At 45.6% G+C, this 25,341-nt stretch overlaps 1 protein-coding gene across 2 annotated transcripts in view; it reads right to left on the reverse strand.

Moving 5' to 3' along the window:
* The window catches only part of ERG (ETS transcription factor ERG), a gene marked incomplete at its 5' end in the record, with an annotated part of 256,726 nt that overhangs the window by 168,389 nt on the left and 62,996 nt on the right, over positions 1-25,341 (reverse strand). The window contains 2 exons of one of the 2 annotated variants that reach the window (XM_081029840.1): positions 2,472-2,559; positions 11,486-11,587. In XM_081029840.1, the coding sequence (XP_080885966.1) occupies positions 2,472-2,510 (39 nt within the window). Of the gene's footprint in view, positions 1-2,471; positions 2,560-11,485; positions 11,588-25,341 lie in introns of those variants that run through there. The other variant, XM_081029842.1, reaches the window with a different exon arrangement.

Consider the following 25,341-nt stretch of genomic DNA (forward strand, 5'->3'; position numbering starts at 1 on the left):
GGTAAACTATACGGAATAAGTTTCTTTACTACGAAAGGAACATTTCTTTCCTCCGGATCAGTCTATGGATGTGAATGTGATGGACACAGGAAGCCTTTATGTCTGTGTCCCTGCACACCTGCAACGTTAGGTCACTTCTGTAGAGAACGCAAGTCTTTTTCAGACGGAAAAAAAAAGAAAACATTTCAGTAGCAATGAGCCAAAGACAAAATCATCCACTATTTACATTAACACATCAAGTGGAAACATTTATGTGCCATTTGAAAGAACATCTCCTCTCAGAAAAAAAGCTGCCCTCTTCAGCCTGGAACCAGAGACTGCTCAACACATAAAAGTTTACTGACTAAATTCCCCAAATCAGGTACTTTAAGGAAACAGAGGAAGGCAATGGATTTTCCTAGCTTTGTTGTCAAGGATACCAATTACATATACCAAAAAAAGGAAGTCCAGAAATAATTATTTAAATTCCAATAGCTGCAATTTGATAGATTTACAAAGGAAACAAACATCTTTAATATAATTCTCTCTGCCTCAGAGCCAACATCAGCTATTAGTAACTGCAACTCTAATTGGCCAGTTCATCTTCAAAACACACAGGAGCAATTTGAGTTGAAACATATTTTTAAGAAACTCTCAGGGTTACTGTTTTCAAAATTATCACTCACTTATGTTTAGTTAACCAACACGATCATAATTAGGCAAATCAGCTGGAAAAAAAAAAAGGTCATTCCTGAGATTACATCCAGAACATTTCCAATAAATGCATTCTTAGAGATCATGTTTCTCAGATTTGTCTAAGACTGCTTTGCACTTGAGGAATTAACTTTTAAAACTCTGCAATACTTGCTTGCTGACTTCATCTTGTCCTTCCGGTTGGTTAGGAACAAGCTGCCAATCAAAATGGATTTCAGCTGTTGACCCGCCTACTCTGAACTGTAGAAGATACTTCTTCTTGTATCACCTTCCCCACAAGCTTTAATTTGCTCCCTGCAGCTTCATGGTCAACACAATCTAAATGAGAAAAGTCTTTCCCGCCCCTCATCTGTGTGTAGCACGGACACGTTTACCAGAATGTTTCAGAAGTTTCTGAAGAAAACATATCCACAAGAGATTTCCCACTTGCTGTAGACATACCTGTCCCAATAGAATATCACACAGAAATCAAGTTACAGTGTCCGTGTAAGGATCTCTGTCCCTGGATAAAATTCAGAATCCTCAACAGTCCCCTAGGATATCCCCATTTCTGAAACTTGAAGAGCTCCCACAAAGCTCAAAGCATGCACTGAAGCTGACACTTCTAATTCCATTTTCAAAGAAATCAAATATGCATGCATGTGAGTTGTACATGGTACATAACACTCCCAAATAGGCTAATTTTAAAATGGGTGCGTCTGTGTGTGATATTTTCTAGGACGTTTTATATTTTAGTCCAAGAAAAGGTAAATTTCTCAATACCACACGCTCTCCTTTCAGTTAGAAGCTGCTTTTCATTTTCAATAAATGTTTTAGGCAAAAAATGTAAATTAGTAAAACATATGAGGCCACTCAGGGAAAACGAATTCTATGGGGAACACGAAGAACTGGCAATGCAGGGAATGATTTGGGCCAGTGTAGACAGCTGAGCTAAACGGTACAGGTGTAGACAATATCTGGATACTGTGGCTCTGGCCCCCATTTTTTCTGTAACTGTTATTTGGGCAGCGAATATTAAAACCATCACTTCCTTTCCTCCCTGTGGCTATACCCGCATATACATGGAGCACTGACATACAGGGCTGGCTTCCTCTTAGGGACTTGCCTTGGCACAAGTCTCACTTCCTTACCCTCTCACCCCAGAGCTGTAGGGAAGTGCTGTCAGTGAGCAGTTGGGGCAGGTGTGACATGACAAGCTGCTGAAGTGTTGGCATGCCCAGATGAAACAACGTCTGAGCACTGGAGACCCAGGCGTTCCCCTTCTAGTCTCTTCCTAGGTAACCCCAGGCAGTGTCATGGAGCTGGGGTTGAAACAGAAGTTGGGAGGATTTGGATGTGGTTTCCTACGTTAACTCGGGGTCAGCAATCGTCTTCTGCAGAGGGCCAGAAAGTAAATATTTTCAGCTTTGCGGGCCATATGGTCTTTGTTGCGGCCACTCAACACTGCCGTGACAGCGTGAAAGCAGCCACAGACAGTATGGAAATGAGTGAGCGTGGCTGTGTCCCAGGAGAGCTGTCTTTATGAACAATGAAATCTACATTTCATAGAATTTACATGTGTTAGGAAATATTCCTCCTCTTTTGATTTTTTTTTTCAACCATTTAAAAACGTGAAAACCATTTTCTGAGCTCACGGGCTGTATAAAACAGATGGTGGGCTGGCTGTGGCCCGCGGGCGTGGTTGGCTGACCCCGGTATTAACTGATTTGTGGGCAGGCATCCATGAAAATCCCGCCAGGGAGGAAGCCCAGCAGCTTCCTGGCCAGCACGGAACCTACCGTGATATGAGCTGCTGGGTCTGGGACAGTCTGAATCATGTCCTTTTGGAGGCCCGCTTATTTACCACGCACTCAGAACCGGAGACAGCTAGGAGACAAAAACGGACAGCATAAACAGTAGTAAACAACACATATCTATACTCTATTTTCCAGTAGGACTGAATACAATACACCACGGGTTAAAAATCAATCACAACTGTGCATGAAACACGTTTGCCCGAAAGCACCCTCTCACTCTGTGCGGTAAATGAAGTGCCAGGGAACGTTTTAGCCCCCAAAAAGCCCAGTGAGACAAGCCCCCCGAAACCACATCATATGCGGTTCACACACGTCATTTTAGACGGGTAACATCTACAAATGATGATTTAAAGGAAGAAGCCACACAGGAAAAAAAAAATCAGGCATTTTCTATTCTGTTGAGAGAATTGGGCTCGTGATGTTCCCCCGAAACCTAATTCCATCCTTACATCTTTCTGAGCTGCAGAACTAAGTTCTTCAGAAAAAGCACAGCTACCGTTCACTGAGGGCTTACGTGGCAGCCCCTGGGCTAAGGGCTCCACATGCATTTTGTCATTTCATCCTGACCATGATTCTCAGTTAAAGTTCCCATTGTCCAGGCGGGGACCTGGAGACCCAGGGAGGGCACTGATTTATCCAGGGTCATCGGTTAATCGGAAGCAACAGAGCCAGGACTCAACTCAGATGGGCCTGACTCCAAGGCCCGTAAGACACTGTGGTTCGACATAATTAATAGGTTTTGTCCTTCATGTTGAAGATACTTTCATTCATTGCTAAATGTCATTTAAATTTAAAGGAATTAAACTGAAAGGTGTCCATACTCTAGGACACCATACTCTAGGATTAAACACTTCATCCAGTATTTTCCTTTATTCAGATTACAAACCAGTGTGTTCTGGTTACTGTCTGTCTGTCCCTCCCCCTGTCCAGAGCCCGTCTTCATCTCCCCTGCTCTGGCCCATGCCCCACAGGACTGACCCCTACAGACTGCCTCAGCAGGGTGCCCTTGCCTCTGGCCACCCAGGTGAAGTTTGGTCAACATGACACCATCTGGAGATCAGGAGGAAGAAGGAGAGAAGGGGAGGGGTATTTCTTCTCCACACCTTGGCACCACCCACGCTAGGCGCCCTCTGTATTTGGTCATGGTTCTGGCCACAGCTGCATTCTACGGTGGCCTCTCCCACCCTCGGACCCTCCCCCGGGGCTCTAGGCTCCAGTCACTGGTCCCCACCCAGCCTTTGGTTTTCTGTAGATCTTTGCCATCAGTTGGCACTGAAAATACCTTTCCTAATTTATACTTTTACTTTTTGTGCCATTACTTTTTCTTAGTTGGCTATCATTTTTGTTGTTGTTGTTTTCTTCTTCATAAATCTGGCCCCTCAGTCCCAGCAGCAGTTAACCACAAAATAAGAAAAAACAGCTTGATTACAAGACTATGTGCACAAGCTTCCTGTCAAGTTGGCTGTTGAACACGTTATTCCAGGAATATGCCCAAGGCTCACGGGAGTCCCAGCTACCTCTGAATCCTGCCCGTTCTGGCCCCCTTACGGCACAAACACGTCCACTTCCCACATGGGTGGCTTCTCCTGGGGAGCCTTCATCTCCATGTCTAGGGGCTCCGGGTCTGTCCCCCAAAGGGCTCCATAGAGTCTGGGTCAAGAAGATGACAAATTTGGAACCTCAGGCATTATTTTTCACGATAGCCAGCTTTCTTGACCTTGGAAAGTGTGCAATCGTTTTTTCCTTAACTCTAAAGCGAGTCCTTTTGGGGGATAATATTTGCTGAAAAATGCAAAAGGAATGAAGCACTGTCTTGAAATTAACCTGAGCGGCCATTAAAAGTAATCCATGCTCTTGGCACACTAATGAGAGTAGAGGCTGAGAGAAGCTGGGGACCTGGCCAAAAGTCTCTAAGAACTGGCTCCTCTGGCACAGAAATCCTTCGAGTCCCCCAAGATGGCCTTTTCGAAAGCAGCAGGCCCCACAGGAGGACACCACTTTGCTCCTAGGGTCATTCAGCCCAGCAGAGGTCCATCCTGACAAAAGGAGGGCTTCCCACTGCATGACCCAGGAACAGACGGTTCTTTCCATACATTTCAGCATCTCTCTGGGGTAGCTCACCCCACACAATTCCTCCCTCCTCACACACATGCTGCTGCTCACACCACACGCTGAAGTTGGTCCCCGCCCCTCGATTTCTGGCTGATTTACAGCTGCCTTTGATCCAGAGAACACAGCGTAAGGGATGTTCTGGGATTTCTGAGCCCAGGCCTCAAGAGACCCAGCAGCTTGCCCTTCCTGCCTCAAGGAACCCAGTCCCCAGGTCCCAGCAGTACAGCAGCCGGGCCCTGCGTACACCATGTGCCAGGCCTGGGAGCCAACATGGACGTTCAGAACGGTCACCTGGCAGATGACCACAGCCCCTGCCGACATCCAGGAAGCAGAACTGCCCAGCTGAGTCCAGTCGGCCCACAGAACCATGAGAAATAATATACTGGTCATTGTTTCAAGCTAAAGCTACTAGGTTAGGATGGTTTATTACACGTGTAGATAACCAAAACACCCTATAAGTGTTCTAGATACATGCAGAAGACAGATCACACAGCCGATGTTTTACTTGCACAGCACAGTGGACTGCAGTGCTGGTTTTAAGGCTCTACCTCTCCCTGTGTCCACACCTTTGCCATGTGACTGTGGTTCCTCTCACTACAGAGGTAGCTCTGCTTCCCCAGCCCTGTCTTGCTTAGGGGCACTCCACGTGACTTGCTTCAGGCAATAGAATGGAGAAGGAAAGCATGCCAGTTCCTAGCCCAAGTCTCAAGAGGCATGAAGTGTTTCCACCTGCAACTTTCCACCACCACAGGAGTGTGCCCGGGCCAGCAGGCTGGAGGATGAGAGGCACGTGGAACAAAGCCAGTCATCCAATCTCCCCAGCCAAGACCACCCTTGATCATTTGATAGACAACCAGACCCCAGACACGGGAAGGAAACTGCAAGACCAAGACTGCCCAGCCAAGGCCAACCTGAATGGCCAGCCCACAGACTCATGAGCAAAATAAATGCTTCTTGTTTTAAACCACTGAGAGTGGGGATGGTTTGTGACACAGCATTGCTGTGACAGTGAATTACTAATACATACAATATGCCCTGAATAGCCAGATTATCAAACCTCCCCAACCCCACCCTTAAAACCTTTCTACCTAGAGAGATAAAAGAAGACTCAAACAGGAATTTGAAAGGGAATCAACTATATCCCAATACACAAACATAGTATTTCCATCCAGCTAAGAGACATGATCTCAAACCCTGGTCCTACCCTCAAAACAGGTTTGAAAACTGAAGAGTAACCAACAAATGTCTACCAGAGGGCTGTGAGATTCTCAGAGACCTTGCCAGGAGCAGCGGAACTCACACTTCACATGACAGGCACCACGCCAGCCTTCAGGGGATTCAGAACATAATGAAATGGAGTCAATCTTCTGGATGTCCAAGACCACAGGAGCGTCATAAAAGTTACGGCAGCCATTCAATCTGTATCCATCCAAGAATTTAACAAACAGCTGCTCACGTGTCCTGCCTTTTACAGGGAAGTTCTGGGTACTTTCAATGCATTAAACTCAGGTAGTAGAGAAGGGAATATGTAGATGTACAGGACATGCAGATTCAATAGAGTCCCATTCCTCAAGGGACGGAGATGGAGAAGCAATTCAAGTGGCTACAAGAGGTCAGTTCTACAAACAGGCGGCCAGTGGCAGGGACAAATGAAGGACACAGATGACACGTAGAGGAGGGAGAGAACTGACTCACATGGAGAGCCAAGGAGGTGCCACCAAGGAGCCCTGAGGAACAAGAGGCACGTGGATTGGCAGGAAGGCAGAGAGGCAGGGAACGAAGATTAGGGGGTCAGGGGGTATGACCATCACGCACCACCACCACCATCAACCAAAGGGATTTAGTAATCATTCGATGTGAATGCTGCCGCCATCGTCCAAACCACACCAGATCAAAAGCAATGCGCCTCAAGACCGGGAGGATAGATGTTCTACCGTCCTCCCCAGGCGTCCTCCCTCCACAAATCTCTCTGACTGTTTTTGCAGTCATGTGGGGCCTGTTCTTTTTGGCCATTGGGAGGTATTGTATGGATTTTTTAAGAGCACTTCTACTTGACTTTTGTGTTTCTGATGATCAAGTCTGAAATAGTTACCATTGATGAATGACATGGTGGTTTCATATCACTGTGGGAGCCTTTCCATTTTCTGTGTTACCTGCCTGTGAAGCTTTCCAGAACTCGAATCTGTGTTGTCTAAAAACCCTCTCTTTAATATTTGTTTCCAGTGATAAATTCATCTGGTAATGTATATGTTTATGATTCAGTGTTTCATAATCCAGCATTATTTTATTATCGGGTATCTTAAAAAATAAAATGCACTGACATTCAACAGAAGTCTAGTTGTCTCTCTTCTTTGTTCTTGTTTTTAAAATGCCAACAGCTTATTAGACAGAAACGAATATTTGATTTGGGTTGCTGAATATTTGCAAGGTTGGGGCAAGAATTAAAATGGAGGTTCCCTGCCCCTGTTCTCTTCTAACCCCAGTTCCATCCTGCATGCAAGGGCCTCACATACAGTCATACGGACACCCAACATGTCCGTGCTCCAGCAAACAGCTGCACTGCTGGCCAGCCTTCAGGCCTAGGAAAATACACACAGGACCTGCCCAGGGAGATGGACTCCAGGAGAGACCTGTGTAGCCTGAGAGGCCTTGGCCAGTCTGGGTAGGCCCTCTGCGTTCCCAGGCACCACGGGTGTCGTGTGTTCTGGGGGTGGGAACAGAACTCTCGGAGGGACAGTGCCAGATCCGAGCACAGGTACAGAGTCACACGGAGGATGGGAGCCAGATCTGGTTTCTTCCTCAGACACCTAGAAAAGGCCACTTAACCCTCTAGGAGCCTTAGTTACAATCTGTAAAATCGGAATAATATTACTGTGGTATAACAAAAAAGATATTTGGTCTTTGTCCCCTGTCCCTGGCACAGAGTTCTTAAAACCTTTGAAATTTCCTGAATGATAAGAGCGATAAGGAACATCTTTTTTTCTAATGAAGTGACTCTTGGCGAACCCCTAGATAGCTTGGGGATGGTCTCAGAAAGACCATGCCTCAATTAGAAGCCTGGTACTTTCAGCCCACCCCCATCCAGTGAGGTGGGAAGAGCTAGAGATTGAGTTAATAATCGATCATGCCTATGTGATGAAACCTTCATAAGAACCCCTAAATGACAGGATTCGGAGAGCTTCCAGGTTGCCGAGAGGGTGGAACCCCCCCCCCAACATCAACTCCACAGAAGTTTCTCTGCTCAGGACCCTCTAGACCTCACCCTATAACCTCTTCATCTGTCTGTTCTGGGGACCCGACACTTTCCACTGGTGTCTGAGGTGGGGGACATAGCTTTGTGGGACTGAGCCCTTAACCTATGGGGTCTGACGCTAACTCCAGGTAGCGTCAGAATTGAATTATATTGTAGGATATAGGTATCCCCGCTTTTGGAAAGTTCGCGTTATGCCACTTACGAAAAGGCCTACAGGAGTACCTGTTTTTGCCAACCTAACGAAATCCAAACAGGATTATCGCTTTTACATAAAAAGGCAAAAAATCAAAACTAGCATTCAGCGTCTGTTTGGCAGCCAGCCATTACAGAGGCAGCAGCACCCAGGCAGCGAGAGAGGCCCCACCAGGCTCCTTCCCCTGGAGCCATACTCAGCATCCAGCCGCCAGAGCCCTCCCTGCTCTATGTCTGTGACCTCCTCGCTTTCTCCCCATTCATTTTGTGCACTGTCGGCAAGGTGTGCCCTAAAGCATCAGAAAAGCCCAAGAGAGCTCGTAAGGGTGTTACGCTTAGTGTACATGTGGACATAACTAAGCATGTCAGTTGTGGTGAAGGACATAAAGATATTGTGCATGCGTGGAATTCTGGGCCTGAGAATGCTCTTTTTTTTTTTTCCATATGAAGTAACTGTTTCTTCATTTTATGCCACTTCAGCTTAGGAAAACTTCCATCGGAAGGCTCTATTTTTGGATAGTGGGGAAAACCTGTACTCACTTGGTGTTGGAGAGTCGATGGTTGATGGTGTTGGAAAAGATACACTTATTTGATGTCAGCCGGGAACAAAACCCTCAGTTAAATACCTACCTCCAAACTGATGTTTAGCATTTCACACAGGTAAACACATGTTTAGCAGTTCACACAGGTGTAAACACAAGATCTGGCCAGTAGCTATTCGTACTGGTTAGGCCCTGAGTTGAACCACTGTTTGGCTCTCTCCCCTGCCTACTCCGTAAGACTTTTGTGAGGATGCAATTGAATTACGCCTCAGAAACCTTCACCATGGTAGGCACATAGTAAGTAAGCACTTAACAAGTGGGAGTCATTATTATTAAGATTGCAAAAATTTTGATGGTGTGTAAAATGCAACTTTGAGAAAAAGAATTCTTAAGTAAATAAATTGATGATTTTCATAAAGACTCTTTGTGTACAGAATAAAAACATCCTTAATTTAACAACTTTTTTTTTAAGCTAAGTAGGCATTAAGTGAAAACATTTTAGGCAAAATGGCTCTAAGCAAACTCATTCTAATGACAACATTCATTGAATGAGCTGGTCATTCAGCACTCTTCTTTTAGATGAGTGGCTATTAGGTATGTCACTCTTTTATCAACAAAACCTACCATAAGAACTGCATAGGTCTGACTCCTGCCCACCCTTCCTGGGATGGGGGTCTCCTAAGTGGAGTGGGAGGAAGAGGAGGCAAAGTGAGACACCCACCACCCACGGGGCCCACAATTTAAGGAAGCACTCCCTCTCAGACCCCTGCAGGTGCAGGGTTGGCACCTGAGAGGCAGTGCCTCCTTAAATTTTGTGCCTTGCTTGGCTTACCCTAGTTTCAGCCCTGGTATCTACAGCCAGAAGTAGGCAAAAGAGACCAGTGGGAGGTGGAAGCTTGGACACCACATGTACCTTCGCATTTATCTAAAAATGAGAACTTTAACTTCTTCTGTAGGACATGGTTTATCTTTCCAAATGAATACAAAGTCCTATCGTGATGGGTTGATTTGTATCAACCTTCCCCCAACCCCTCAAATGCCAGAGTCCAAATCTCCAGGAGCTCAGGATATGACCTGATTTGGAGGTCAGCTGTTTACAGAGGTAAGTGAATTAAAATAAGGTCACTGGATGGGCCCTAATGCCAACACGACTGGTGTCCTTACAGGAAAAGGAAAATCTGGACACAGAGACGTGCGCAGAGAGAAGATGATGTGAAGCTACAAGGAGAAAATGGTTAAGTACAAGACAAGGAGAGGGGCGTGGAGGAGATTCTCCCTCACAGCCTCAGAAGGAACTGCGGGGAAGCAGGGCATGCCACCCCAAAAATATACCTCTTCGGGATAGTGATTATTTTAAGGTGGCTATTTTTAAGACAGACTCTGGAAAAACCTGTGCTCTTCCCCCTTACCTGCCTAAAGGAATTCAGACAGGGAAAATGAAAAACACAACAAAAAAACATGCTTAGAAGAAGGGAGCAAACATTTAGTACACACATTCTGGCTGGGCGACCCAGAAATGAACTAAGGGTGGCATAATATGAAGTAAGGGTGGCAGACAGAGGAACCTGCAAAGTCTGATTATGAGACTCCCCACTGTGTCCCATGGTTTCTGGGTGGCCCAGCAAGATTGTGTGTACCAAATGTTTGCTCCTTCCCATCTACCTGTGAATTGCCTACCTTCCCTTTGAAATCCAAACCACTACACACCAATTTCTCCTTAGCTCAAGATGCCTGATCTGTCCTCAGATCCCATATTCTTCTGGAGTCCCTGGGTGTACACGTGTAATAAATTTGGTTCTTTTCTCCTGTAAATCTGTTCCATGTCAATCTGATTATTAGATCAGCCAGGAAAACTAACAGGGAAAAGAGAAATTGACCCGCTCCCACAGACCTACCCGGCCTGCACCTTTATCTTCCTCAGACGTCTAGACTCTAGAATTATGAGAGAATAATTGTCTGTGGTCTAACCACCCCTCCGTCTGTGGTGCTTTGTTACTGCAGCCCTGGCAAACGAAGACACCTTTATTGAGCAACTCGCTGCACTATTTTAACTGATGAAGATAAAATACCCTTATAGGGGCACAGCCCCAGGAACTACATCCAATTTAACTGCACTGTTTCTTACTAGATACCAACACTGTTAAAGGGACATCCCAGGCACCATGTATTGTTGCCCCATCTACTAATCACTCCTGGCTTAACTGTGCCAAAGGAGAGACTCTTGCAAGTTCTGTGGCCTAATGGAGCATTATATGGGCCCCACCATGACCTCTTCCAACCCCTGGAATGCTTTTCTGAGGGGAGCCTGACAGCCCTGAGGAGTGAATGGGCATGTCTTGGGGATAAAGTGCTGAAATCCTCCACCCTTACTTTTTCTGTATAATTAATAGATGCAGGGACTCAGTCCCTGTGTGTGCTTCTTGACATGAGGTCTCAATTGAATTCAGGTAAAACAACTATAAAATAACTACAAACCAAATTTAGTAATATGACAGAGAAATATAATTATCGTAAAAGCCCAGGTCAATAGACATTGCATTGCCTTTGGCCCTCTGGAGCTTCTGGACGGAGTAGAAGAGAGTAGAAGCAGTGAGAGGAGGAGTTATGCTGGCTATAATACTCAGGAAGCAGTGATTTTAAAAAACTACATGTTGGGGGTGGGAACAGGCAGTGCTGGGCCAGGCGCATCTTACTTGAGAGGGAGAATCAATGGAACCAACATAACCTTCCAGAGTACACCAACGGATCCGCCAAACGATCTAAGAAAAGGTCTTTGGAGGTTTGGGAGCACAACTATTCACATTAAAAAAAAGAAGAAGAAAAAAAAGAAAAACAAAAACAAACAACCAAAACTCCTTAACTAGGAGGGATAGGATTATCTGGGGGTTTAGTTTTACCTTTAATTGCCCTTGGCTCCGCCATATTTTTTCTCTGTGAGTCATTTGTCTTGTTTTTGGTCGACACGGCTTTTCTCGGGTCTTCAAAGATCTTGAAACAACCTAAAAGAGAACGTAAATATGTTAAAACTTGGGTTTTTTTCCCCAAAAATATTAATACCAAAGATCAACTAACTGGATATTTAGTGACAAAACCTATTTTCTAAACATTATTTTTAAAAATCCTAAAAAGGGAATGAAGTTAAAATCCTTCCCTTAAAAAAAAGGGGAGGGGATGGTGGTGGTGGCGGCAACATTCCTTCAAGGGAAGCTCAGCATTATGAAGCAAAAATTAGGAATGAAATAAAGGCCAACTCTGGATTGGTGCAGTGAAGCACACGTATACTTTTGCAAAGAAAATATTTTGAAAATGTTTTCCTTTCCTTACAATCCCCAGCTTCAGTAATAATGGTTTTCCCAGATCATTCTTTTAGCACTTCTCTCTGCTAAAAAAAAAAAAAAAAAAAAAAGAGTAATGGGGTTTATTAAACATCCCGAGAACTGTAATTAAACAATCATTTTAGTCCCAGGAAAGAAACAATCCTTTCAATTTGTAGATACTAGGAGGACCCATATTTTTTAAAAGATTAAAACATTACCGGCCTAAAAAAGAGAAAGAAAATAAATCTCAGAACAGGCCTATTGGCACAGTCCTAAAATCCAATCTCTGGTTTTGGAGATACGGGAATTTCCGTGTGTACGCAACTTTCCAAGTAAAATATCCAATCCCAAAATATTACACTTAACAAAATCCTCACAACATGACAAATTGCAAATGGCAACTATTTCAGTTGAAAATATTTTCAAATTAGAAAATGTCAAGTATTGCATCAAAATCAATATTTGCAATGGGTAATATTACAGTATTTATAAATGGATCCACAGGCCAACTGACCCCCCCCCCACTCCACTCAGGAGGCCCCCAGCCAACTCTACCTTAAGGCTTTGGGCCTGTGCATAGAGATATTTAATCCAAACTGCCCACTGTCAGAGCAAAGTGTTTATCGTGATATGGGAAATAGAAATTCTTGGAACCAAAAATTAGGACACAAAACACATATATATAGCATGATTCCAGATTTGTTTTAAAAAAAAAAAAAAAGGATGGATGAAAGAGGGAATATTGGAGGAGGAGGATGACCCAAAGGAAATGCAGAAATTGCTAACAGAAGTAGTCTGTAGGTTTGCAATGTGAATTATGGGAGAGTCTTATTTTCTTCTTTGTTGTTTTGGGTACTTTCCAGATTTTAAGAACCAAGAATATTCATCTCGATGATCAGAAAAAAACTAACCAATAGCTAAGACCTGGAAACGAGCTAAGTGTCCATCAACAGATGAAGGAATACAGAAAATGTACACACACACACACACACACACACACACACACACACAGAGGACTATTATTTAGCCATGAAAAAGAATGAAATCTTGCTATTTGTGAAAACATGGAGGGACCATGAGGGAATTATACTAAGTGAAATAAGTCAGACAGAGAAAAACAAATACCGTGTTATCTCATTTATGTGTGGAATCTAAAAAAAGAAAATAAAGTAAAAAAAAAAAAAAACACTACAGATATGGAGAACAGATTCGTGGCTGCCAGAGGTGGGAATGGGGAATGAGAGAAATGGGTGAAGAGGATCAAAAGGTACAAATTTCCAGGTGTAAATTAAATAAGTCCTGGGGATGTAATGTTCAGCATGGTGACTACAATTAATAATACTGTGTTGCATATTTGAAAGTAAATCTTACAAGTTCTCATCACAAGAAAAAATATTCTGTAACTACATGTGGTGATGGATGTTAACTAAACTTATTGTGATCACTTAGCTATATACACAGATATCGAATCATTACATTGCATACCTGAAACTAATATACAGTAGTCTCCCCTTATCCATGGTTTCCCTTTCTGAGGTTTCAGTTACCCATAGTCAACCTAAGTCCGAAAATATTAAATGGAAAATTCCAGAAATAAACAATTCATAAATTTTAAATTGCTCGCTGTTCTGAGTGGTCTGATGAAATCTTGCGCCATCCCGCTCTGTGCCGCCGGGACGTGAATCATCCCTTCATCCAGCTGTACACGCTCCCCGCCCATTAGGCACTTAGTAGCCATCTTGTTCAGATACGTTATCAGAGACAGCGAGAGAGACAAGGACCACATCTACATAACTTTTGTTACAGTATATTGGTATCATTGTTCTATTTTATTATTATTGTTATTAATCTCTTCCTGTGCCTAATTTATAAATTAAACTTTATCATGGGTATGTCTATATAAGAAACAACAATATATGTAGGGTTTGGTACTATTCGAGGTTTCAGGCATTCACTGGCGTTATCCCAGTGGATAAAGGGGACTACTTTAATGTTATATGTCAATTGTGCCTCAATAAAAAAAAGAAAAAGACTAAGTAATAATCATCGTATAGTCCTACACGTATTTTCCAGACAGCAACCTATGAGTTGTACCACCCACAGGCGAGCTGTGGATGGTACCATTGCTCGTGAAGCAATGCTGGCCTCCCATATACAGTGACAAGTACACGAGAGGAAAGGGGAAGGTAATGGCAAATTAGGTCACGTTCTGCATACCTGCACAGATCTTGAGTCAATGAAGGTGTTTCCAAGTTTCCTTTTATCTAAATCCCAAAGCCAATATTGATTATTACTTAGTTAAATGCTTTCCATGGACAAGTGGTTAAAATAGTATTCAGTTTCCAATTGCTGCAAAGCAAGTAAGAGTTTTGAAAACATGGGCTAAGATTTCCCACCCTATGTCATCTTGAAGTATATTTTTGTACCAAAACCTCAACTGTGACAAATGAATAATTTGATATATGATTGCATTGTTGGATCTGATTTAAAGACAAGACTAAACCCAGAGAAGCTTCTATTAAATATACACAATGGGTATTTTAAAATTAGCATTATAGCATTAATATTTCATTTATCCAGAGAACACTTATCTGACATTGTAAATTATCTATAACACAGCTGAGAAGCCAGCAAGGATCCAAAAAGATGTTACGAAGTCCAGGGAGAGAAGCTCTGCCAGAGAAAGGCAGTTTACCAGCCACATGAGGTAACAGCTGGCCCCATCAAAGCAAAAAAGTCAGAAAGTTATGCAAACCAGAGTCAAGAACTCATAAAATACAGCCACTTGACAACTTTGGTATGAGAACAAACTGCTCAGTCCAGCCCAACAGACCCTGGTCCTGCACATGGCAGAGGTCAAAAAGCAAGTGACCTGTAATGTGGCCCCCAGCCTGCCGCAGTGGAGGGCTACTGACCACATCCCCTGGGATTCAATGAGGCCCCCTATTCTGCATAGTGAGAAGTGGAAGAATACATGAAGTCATCAGAAAGTTCCCACTGGAAATGGTTAAAGCCAAACACATCTGAGCACCTGAAGATCAAGCTGAATTTGCCAAAGGAACTGTGGGCAGCAGCAGGATCCATGAGCTTGGAGACCCGATGTGTGCTGTTCCCCCAGCAGCCAACAGAGTGACTCCAGCTTCAGTTCACTCCTCTGCAAGCTGTGAATGAGAGAGAGGTGGCATGGGGGACAGGGGTGGCGTGGATGAGAGCAAGGTGGTACAAGTCCAGGGAGACGGTGTTTGTGACAGTGCCATCTGGACAGATGCAAGATATTGTGACATTGAGGGATGTGTGACCCTCTTGTTCCCCAAACACGCTGGACAAGGAGATGCCCCCTACACACAGATTTTCCTGGCCACCTTGTGACAGCAACAGTGAGTATTTCCTAAGTGAGGTCAACTACTGGGAAGATGGAAAACTAGACGTGCAGAAGAGCTGCCTCCATGACCGGAAACAGACCAGGCCTCAGGTGAACAGCAGTAGCCTACGGTGAGAAGGCTCCCTTCCCACTAGAAATGGACAGAAGGGACGCCAAGGAGAGGGGGCAGCAGGGGCCCCCACGATCTCAGTGAACGCAGTCACAGAGATCGTTTGAGCCAGTTTGTTCACTGATAGACTCCCATAGGCTACAAAGGCAGCAGACACATCTGGTTACCCCTTTCCCCTTAGAGGGAATCCCAATTTTATTCAAGTGTGTAGCCTGACCCACCAGCATGCCCTAGGAAAAGTTGACCTTAACCCAACTTCAGGGGTAAATCTTATCAGTGGAAACCCCTTCCTCTTGCCACTGATTGGTTTAGGGATGAGCAGGTGATAGAATTCTGGCCACCTCAACACTCGGGGAAGTGAGCTTGAAGACTTCTGGAAAAGTCTCTTGGCTGACAGAAAACAAAGGTCGTGTGATATTGCCCTCTCTGTGTGACATTTGGAATTGTGATAGCCATCTCAGGTCCATGAGAGGATGTAGGCTGAGGATGAAATCAATATGCTGTGGGTGTCCGGGAATAAATAAAGGAAATTCTCTATTAGGGTGGGGGAGGAAAAGAACTAACCAACCCTGAAGGCACAAAACATCCTATACACGACAGTATCTCCGTTCCAAAGAGTCACTTTCAGCTCTTTCACCATCTGTGTCTACCGTACTCAGAAAGACATGCTGAATATGCTCTTCAGTTCTAATTGTAAAATAAAATGATCTGCTGGAAATTAGTGCAGCCCATAAATCTTCCTACTTATAACACTATATTTAAAACTTAGGAAACAACAGTTATTATCATGATAAGTGACCTATTTCAATCTATTCATGTATTGAGTGTCCAGCACACAAGGTGACATTGGACTTGCCCTCCATAAACAAAGGGCTTGATGGGGGCATTATGCTTTGAGTTAAATAATTGATTGGAGGCAGAATGTGGTGAGGGTCATAAGAGAGACACAACAGTGGCAGCAAGCCCATCTAGCACCATGGCCTGGCAATGCCCTTTCAGAAGAGTTAGTCCATGAGGGGCACTTTGTATTCAACAGGTGGCATTGGGAAGGAGAGCATGCAAGGCAGAGGAGACATGAGCAAAGATATGAAGGTAAAAGAGTGCACTTGGAGAGGCATGTGGTAGGGAGAGTGTCTCATCTCTATGCCCAGACGGTACAGAGCATGAGCTCAAAAATATTAAATGACTTGTCTCTATAATTAAGAAGAGGTCCCACTAGTATTTGTCTTCTTTCATGATCTAAACCCAAACCGCCCATCAAATCCACCCATCCATCTATCCATCCATCCATCCATCCATCCATCCATCCATCCATCCATCCATCTATCCATCCATCCATCATCTATCCATCCATCATCCATCCATCCATCCACCTATCCATCTAACACACAACTGACTGAGTCTCCTCCACGTGCCAATTACAAAGCTAAGCACTAACTAGGGATGGGTTTTGACTGTGAGCTCAGAGTCTAGTATGAGAGACAGAGTTGTAAAGAAACAATCACAAATACCAACAGCACACTGCATTGTTTGACGCCCAGCTGCAGAATAATTCCCATAAGGGAGTTATGCAGGCAGCATAAAATTGAGGACAGCATTTGAACTATTTGGGACATTGAAGAAAAAAATAAAACAGCCAAGAACACAAGGAGGAGCAGTAAGAGAATGAGGAGAAAGCTAGAAAAGATCCAAATCCTAGAAGCCAAGCAAGGACATTCAGTAAGACAGAAGTGGTCCACAGAATCCTATCTACAGAGAGATGCCTGTGCATGAGAAGTTTATTCAATGCCCACCACACACAATGAGAACAGGCTCTGGATCTGGCAAGTCACAACTTGTTGGTGGCCTCCAACAGCACCGCAGCAGCATGGTCAGAGTAAGCCCGCTTCCAAATGGGTCAGCAGTTCTTGGTTAGGAAGATACGTGAAGGTCAATGTAGGCTATTCATGAAAGGAGCTGAGCCGCAAAGACAGAAGAAGGGAGAGTAGTTCAAGGAAAAAGCACCAGTGCATTCAGCCAGCCAACATTTGTTATGTGTGTACTGTTTCAGAAAGTGCTAGCAGGTAGGGAGGCAGCAGGGCTCTTCCTGCCCTCAAGACGTTTACAATCCAATTAGGAGGTTTATCTGATTTGTTCAGCTTGTTTAAGGATAAGAAAAGCAGGAATGTATATAGGCAGGACAGGGGGAACCGGTGGAGGAGACCTACAAATTCTAGAAAGGAACCACAAGCAGTCCAGTCTGGAAGAGACAGCGGCAAGGCAAGGCACGAGAGCACGCTGGCAGGGCCAGCTCTGGTGCCGCAGGTGGCTGGGACCTGCTGCCGCAGAAGGAGGGGTACTGCCCAGTGTTTAATAACAGGCTGTCTGCAGGAAAGCTGACGGGGAAGCGGTTGGCAGTTTCTGTGGAGCAACTACGCTCATCATGACGGATGTCAAAGGACCAACAGGAGCGCCTGAATGCAGAGCTGGACAGAGACGCTCAGGACCACTGAGCACACCTGTGCTCTGGAAGCCGCACGACCTGGATGGGAAGGGGTGAGGGCAGGGGTCTGGGAAGACCCCCCAAACAGCTGCTCTCCTAGCAGCTGAGTCCCTGTTGAAGAGTCATTTCTGGGAAAGGCAGAAACAAAAACCTATGGCAGGCTCAGTGCCCTTAAACCACTTCCACACAAGCGCTTCTGCGTCCTGAACCCGGTCAGTGACCCAAAACGTGAGCTGTTTGTTGCTATCTTCCTTCAGGCTGACACTGCCAGTGTGCACGCCTGTGTGCGTTGCGCCTTGTAACTCACTGTGCTGCCTTACTCGCTGTCACTTACAGAAATCAGTGAGGCAATTCTCGGGACCTTATAGAATTTCCCAAAGGGTCTCGTTTAGAAACGTTGCATAAATAAACAAGAGCCGTTCTGCTGGAAGAAAATGGTAAGAGTCTCCACAAATCATGTCTGAGCCACGCAATGGCCATGACTGTGCTTCTTGTCAGTTTTGTTTTGTTTCGTTGTTTGCTTTCCTTTCATTTTGTTTCTTGATGTCAATCTTTTTGCCTTCACAACACTAAATCAAAACCTCCGTCCACAATGTTTCTTCCCTTCTTTTTTGTCTAGAGAGCAAAATGAAGAGACATTAGCACGCCTGTGTGCAGCCACTTTCCAAACCTACGATGCGGACGGAGGAGGAAACCCTCGGGCTCTCTCCTCGCAGCCTTGCCATCTGCAGGTGGAAGCACGCAGGTCACCTCAGAGTGGAAGGAGCAGCTGCCAGCTGCCACCAGAACAGAACACACAGCCGCAAACAGCTCCATGGCTCCCCAGCCTGGGGGACTATGATCTGCCGAGAGGTCCCCGGTAAAAATGAGACATTTGAAGGAGAACAGGCTGCATTTGAAAGGCGGGTGACATCAAGAACAGGAAAACAACTATAAATACTACTTCTCTCCCGTTTTACACTGAGCCTTCTGTTAAAGGAAACACATTTACCAGAGGTTTTTTTTTTTTCCCCCCTAAGTTCAACTGGAAAAACATAAATATTTAGTCATTTCATAACAGCACACAACTGACAAGCAGGCCAGGGTTTAAAGGAACATTATGTATTTCTAAGAAAGTTTATCAAATAAAATATACCTTTGAGAACAAAATCCCAAATTTCTAGAAGCAAATTTGACCTTCATAATGAACTTTGTCTTGATATAATCACAAGGTCAAATCTTAAAGACAGCAAACGCATGGATAACCATATTTGCAAACAACAAGGTCTGTTTCATATTTTCACATTTACAACACCGGGCAGAAAAAAAATTAAAACATTATTAATACATAATTACTTTTGTACTTGTAAATAAAAATAACTGATTGACAGTTTAGTTAATCACTCATGTACTAACATTTCAATATTATAAATAAGAAACACACAATTTCTGAGTGACAAAATCATCTATAACATAACAAAAATGACAACAACTTACATCAATAGAGTGACCCCTTTTCAGGGGCCCAGTGATTACAGATCATCATTCCTTCCTTCAACATCACTCTGATGCTTGTAGGAGACAGACGTCTTTATTTTAAGCATAGTTTGGAGAAGCAGATAGGGAGAGTTAGAAGCTTTCCTGGGGTGTGGGGTGGGGGTTGGGAATCAACTACCAGAAAGGCTAAAAGACAAATACTTGAGCCTCTCTAACCATGTAGGTAAGTCTCTACATTATCGGCCATTATTGCTCTGTTGTTAAAAAGAAATTGTCAAATATGTACAGAACATCCACAGGAGACGGTTTCCTTGTGCACTTTAAGGACGAGGAAACTGGAACTCATGAAAGCAGTTCTCTGCCCACTGGCTTTGCTAAAACTGTTGGCACCTGGTGATGGATATTTCACCACCAGGGCACTGAAACCAGCTTTTCCATTTCCGCTGACTCTTGCCTGGTTTCAGAGACCAGCATAAAGAGGGCCTCGTTTGTATTGGACATGACTTGGAAGTAAAGACTTTTCAATCCTCCTCTTAATTTCAATAAAAATTATGAGCCTCGCCACAAATGCCTTTTGCTGATACTCACGACATGAGGTTTATGACCTGCCTCTGGCCATACAGCTACACAGCCCGTCTATCCAGCATTTTCCATAAACGCCATCATCAGTAAGTATGAACTGACCACCCCCTGCAAAGAGTTGTGGCCGGGGTGACGTGGGATGTAAAAGTTCCCAGGTATGTCGCTCACTCCCAAAGAGCCCACACGTCTTGCAAGAGAGTAAGCATGTGTGGCCCGAGGTTTCATTATCTAGAATAAGGGACAATATGGAAGCTACAACAAGAAGCACTGGGATAGCTCAGGGGAGAGAAGAAGGGAGCTTCTGCTTTGAGTGGTAGGATTTACACAAGACCATGAAAAATAGGAAGAATTCATATAGACATCGGAGAGGAGAACAACCCCAGGAGAGAGAGAAGCGGCCCAGCAGGCAGATGTGAGGTGGAAGCAGAAGACATGGCCATGAAGTGGCAAAGGCGCCACCTGTGTGTCTGAGGACGAGTGAGCGGCTATGGCAAAAGCCTCTGGCAACAGCGTCACCATGTCTTTATCAGCTTTGCCATCTCCAGAGGTAGGCAAGGAGGGCTTTTCAGAACAGGACAATGGCCTTGCACAGAGGGTGTGGAGGGAAGCTGGGCCAGTCTCTCAGGCAGACGTTCCAAAAAAGCAAAGAAGTGGGAGTGCCCAAGGTCAGGGGAGACAGTAAGCACGTTAGCTGAACCACGAAGGCTTGTGTGGACCACAGGCGGCCCGACCGAGACCATCAGGGCAGCCGAAAGCACAGGCTGTGAAGTCTGACCTTCACTCTGAAGGAGCCGCTGGAGTTTTGAGCATCTGAGGGATGGCATGTCCCGCAGAGGCTTGTGAGACGACTGACAAGGCAGCTGGCTGCCAGGAGGGAAAGGCCAGTACAAAGGCTGCTGCCGTGGTCCAGCCAGGGGAGCACAGGTGGGCAGCCAAGAAAAGCAGGAGACAGGGCAGAGGTGGGAGGAAATGGCAGAACCTGGGGGCCAACTGGACACCGAAGGTGAAGTGGAGAGAGAAGGAGAGAAGGATGTCAAACGGGGAAAGTGGGGTCTTGATGAAGACGGCACGTTCTGTTCCAGCTACAAGAGTGAGACACCTCAGGGGCTCCAGAGCCCTGGCCAGTCAGGGATTGTGACTGAGACCTCTGCCTGGAGGTTACACTTAGAAGGATGATAATGGAATCTCCAGAGGCAGTGGGGGGAGGAGGGAGTGAAGATGGGAACTGTGAGAGAGAAGGCAGGGAAACGAGAAAAACGGCTTCTCCGCCAAGTGGGCAGCACCCGACCACCTCTGCTCCCCACACACCTGCCTGTTGAACCAGCAGGCTCTGAAGGGATGCGTTCCTCTCTTGAAATTTGGGTTTTCAATTTGCAGCACTCACGAGGCACATTATAAGGTTTACTCAACACTTTTTTTCTCTCGCTGGGAAGGAGCTGTTGAGTACTTGAACCTTTCCTTGCTGGCCTAACCCTCTGAAATCTGACCAGGTTTGGCAATCCCAAGACCCGGTCTTTAAACCAATGCGTCATGAGCCAGTTAACCCACCAAGGCTTCCGCTATTTCTCTGGGTGGTTACTAAGGACTTTGTTCCGCAGTCCATCCACAGAGCCTTTGGTGGCACTCATCCTTGGCCCGTTTCCCGAGAGAGCCCAGAAGGTGGTTATTACTCTCCTCATTTTTCTGACGAGGAAACCAAAGCTTCGGAAGATCACAGATCTGTAAGTGGACGCATGGGGATTTGAACCTGAGATTCAGCCCAGCCTCCATTTATTCCATGAACCATGCTGTCCCCCGAGAGGAGAAAAGTCACACACTGTTTCAGTAGCAGAGAAGACAAAGAGGAGGCAAGCTTCCCTAACCTTTCTGTGCCATTTCCACTGGGGGTCCCTCTCCCGAGATCCATAATCCTTTTTCAGTTACAACCCATTAAGAGTTACAGGAAATGGTTTACAGAGAAGTTACAAGTTTTGGGGGATTACTTGTGAATTTTAAATACTTTGCCCACTGGAATCACATTAGTAATCACCTATTAGAGGTCATTCAAAGGTGAGAGCCTCCAGTGAATGTGAATTACGCACCCTGAGTAGTAAAACCAGGGCATGAAATGACAGTCCACTCCTGTGGCCTGAGTTTGTCCATTAGCTGTTTTTGCCGGATGGGTTCCCAGGGCAGTGGAACCTGAGTTGGATGGGGACAAGCCTGCAGGGCGTTCAAAGGGTGTATTCTTAGAATAAACACCCATGGATGTGGGGGGAAGAGGCAGCCCCGGAAAGGGGGAAAGGGGAACTGTGAGGCAGCCCTAGTAAAGGCCTCAGGTAACCCCATGGGGCTCTGCAGATGGGCTGGCCCTTCAGAGCTGGGAGTCAGGGACAAGGGGCCAGGCCTTTACCCCCTGCTGTGTGGTTAACACCATGTCAACTTGACTAGGCTCTGGTGCTCAGCTCCTTGTTCAAACACTAGTCTAGGTGTTGCTGTGATAGTATTTTATAGATGCACTTAACGTCTACAATCAGTTAACTTTCAGTAAAGCAAATTACCCTCCCTAATGTGGGTGGGTCTCACCCAATCAGTTGAAGGATTTAAGGGGGCGGGAACCCTGAGATTTTGGCAGGGAGAACAAATTCTCCCTTCAGACCATAACATAGAAATTCTGTCTGAGTGTCCAGCCTGCCAGTCTGACCTACAAACTTCAGAATCAAGACTGGATCATCTCTTGCCTGAGTTTCTAACCTGATGGGCCAAGCTACATTTTGGCCTTGCCAGCCCCCACAATTGTGTGGACCAATTTTTTTAAATAAATTTCATTAAAATAGATATAGATTAGAGATACAGATATAGGTAGAGCTAGAGCTACAGATAGAGATAGAAATCAAGATCAAGATTGAGATCGAGATCTATATACATATATATATATCCATCCTACTGGGTCTCCTTCTCTGGAGAAACTGGCTGGTACCCCTGTCATGATTTGATTAGCCAATGGTAGCCCCAAGAAGGGGGCACGACCTTGGGCAGATGGTCATCATCAGCTAGCACTCCCCAAAGAAGGCTGACAGCTGAGACATCTTCTACCATACTTCTAATGTCTAAAGAAAAAAGTCCTCCCTTTCTGAAGGGACCTGGGCAGCACATCTCAGAGTGCATGCCTAAGAGGCAAAATGAAGAGACACAGAGTAAATTACCAGAACCAAGTAAAACCCAGAATAATAAAATCACGTGATTTAGAGTTGGGAAAGAACTTAGACATCATTAACAAGTGTGAAATAATTCAGCAAAAATGGACAGCATGAGACGTTCAAGGTATGTTGGGGTAAATCTCAGCAGACCAGGGCCATCAGGACTCCCCACCAGAGAAGAGGTAATCCACATCTTCACGCACAGCCTCAGCCAAGATGGGAGCCTGACCCTTCCCCACACACAGGAGGGAGAGGAGGCTCTCTAAAATCCAGAGTCAGAGAGGGGCGGGGGGGCTCATTTGCAGAGTTTGCTTGATTTCTGTGTGGTGTAACTACTCCCCCCATTTCCATTTACCAACCAGAGGAGCTGGGAGAAGTGCACAAAGCTCCCAGAGCTCTCGTGTTCAACACTGGAAGAGAGGCTGAGAGGAAGATCAGGGCAATCAGAGACCTGGTATTTCTTTAGAGGGACTGTTTGTTGTCAGACACTGGGCAGTGCCTCCCACAACCCCAACGGGACAGAGAAGAGAGACTTAGCTGGTAAAACTGGACGAAGGCACACAGACACACACACTAAAGTCACAGGGTGTGACAGAACCCTCAGAAGAAGCATTTTGGGAGCCTCACAGGCTCCCCCAGAATTCTAAGCTGCCGGGGCACAGGACTGGAGCCACGTGAGAGCAGGTAAGTAGAAAGGGCCCTGGTGGGAGCATACTGAGCTGCCATCAATGGCCTGGGCATCCTCTTAGTACCATGGGATCCATGGAAGAGGCCAGACTTCTGGGTGCGAATCAACCCTGAGAGAAAGCGGCTGGAGGTATACCAGGGGTGGAGAAACTAGGGGGAGGGTGTCATAAGCAGACAAACACCAGGGCATCGCCATGCCACAGAGAGCTGTAGTGGGATGTGTCTATGAGAGCCCTCAGCAATCCTCCAACATGCCCCATAAAAGGCAGCCAGAGCCTGGACCTCAGCTTCACAAATCACAACACACTGCAAGTAAGCCCCTTATTACCCTCTCCTTTTCTGCTCCAGCCCTGCAGGACCAGGTGCAAATGTCAGTGGGGGGAAGGGGAACGGAAGAGCAAGGCTGGGAGACAGGGAGCCAGCCACGAGCCAGAGGACTTTCCGATTCTGAGACAGGCTCAGATGCAAACGATATTTAAATGGACTGAAAAAACAGACATATTTATTAGACTTATCTGGACTTCTCAATACTTGAAAATTAGGCTGTCAATAAAAATCTGGGAGTGATGGGGAAAGTCTGGTATTTGATAAGACTGGAAACAGAGGTGGGGAACAACCTTAGACTTGAGCAGTGATTGGGGAAATCAAGTTGTATCGTGCACTGCCCCCCACTGAGTCAGCCCAGTCACAAAACAGTCTGGTGGATGGCCATGTTGGGACAGCCTGCAACCAAGCCAGGTGGAAGGAGGTAGGTGTCAAGACCCATCAGACCACATGTTATCAACAGCCCACCTGGGCTCTGCAAGAGATGGGGAAAGAGGACAAGGCAAATCAGTGAGGAGTGAGGAGTGGGGTCCAACATCAGGGCCGGGGCCAGGAAGTCTACAAGAGTGAGAAGTGCCAGGTGGACAGACACCAAGAGACAGAATGGTCTAGAGAGGGTCAGTGATCCAGGTTGGTGACAACCCATGCTCCAACCCCAGCCCCACCTCATCCATCTTTGGCTCACCTGGGACTGCCAAGGTAATTAGTGAAAACACCTCACTGGGAGAGTAGCTGGGCATCAAGGCAGTTTTGACAATGTCAGGATCAGAAGTGCTTGCCTGGAGACCAGTGGCTGGAAGAAATGTCCTGCTATATAGAGACAGCTTTACAGCTTTAAGTTCAAGCTGGGTTCCCACCTTCTCTCAGGGGAGGGTGCACGAGAAAGAAAATGTCCCCTGGAGGACAGGACTCAGAACAGCTCCATGTAGTGTCACAGGATCTCCGCCTGCTCCACGGGAGGCAGCCCTCCAGAGGGCAAAGAAGGGGGTCAGAGGGGACGCTGGAGTGACTATGGCTGTCTATCTCATGCCAGGAGGGTAGGACCTCTTCGATCATATCGACCACCTCTGCTCACTCTTGAGAGGATGAAGGGCAGGTAGAAAAAGCTCATTTTATAGGACCCAGAAATGCAATAATAAGAAATCTTATGAAGGGTGAAATCATAGCACCAGCTAAAGGTAGAATTAAACAATTAAAGGACATTTTTGGCTGAAA

Source organism: Rhinolophus hipposideros (genome assembly GCF_964194185.1).
Source record: "Rhinolophus hipposideros genome assembly, chromosome: 2".
Taxonomy (NCBI): Eukaryota; Metazoa; Chordata; class Mammalia; order Chiroptera; family Rhinolophidae; genus Rhinolophus; species Rhinolophus hipposideros.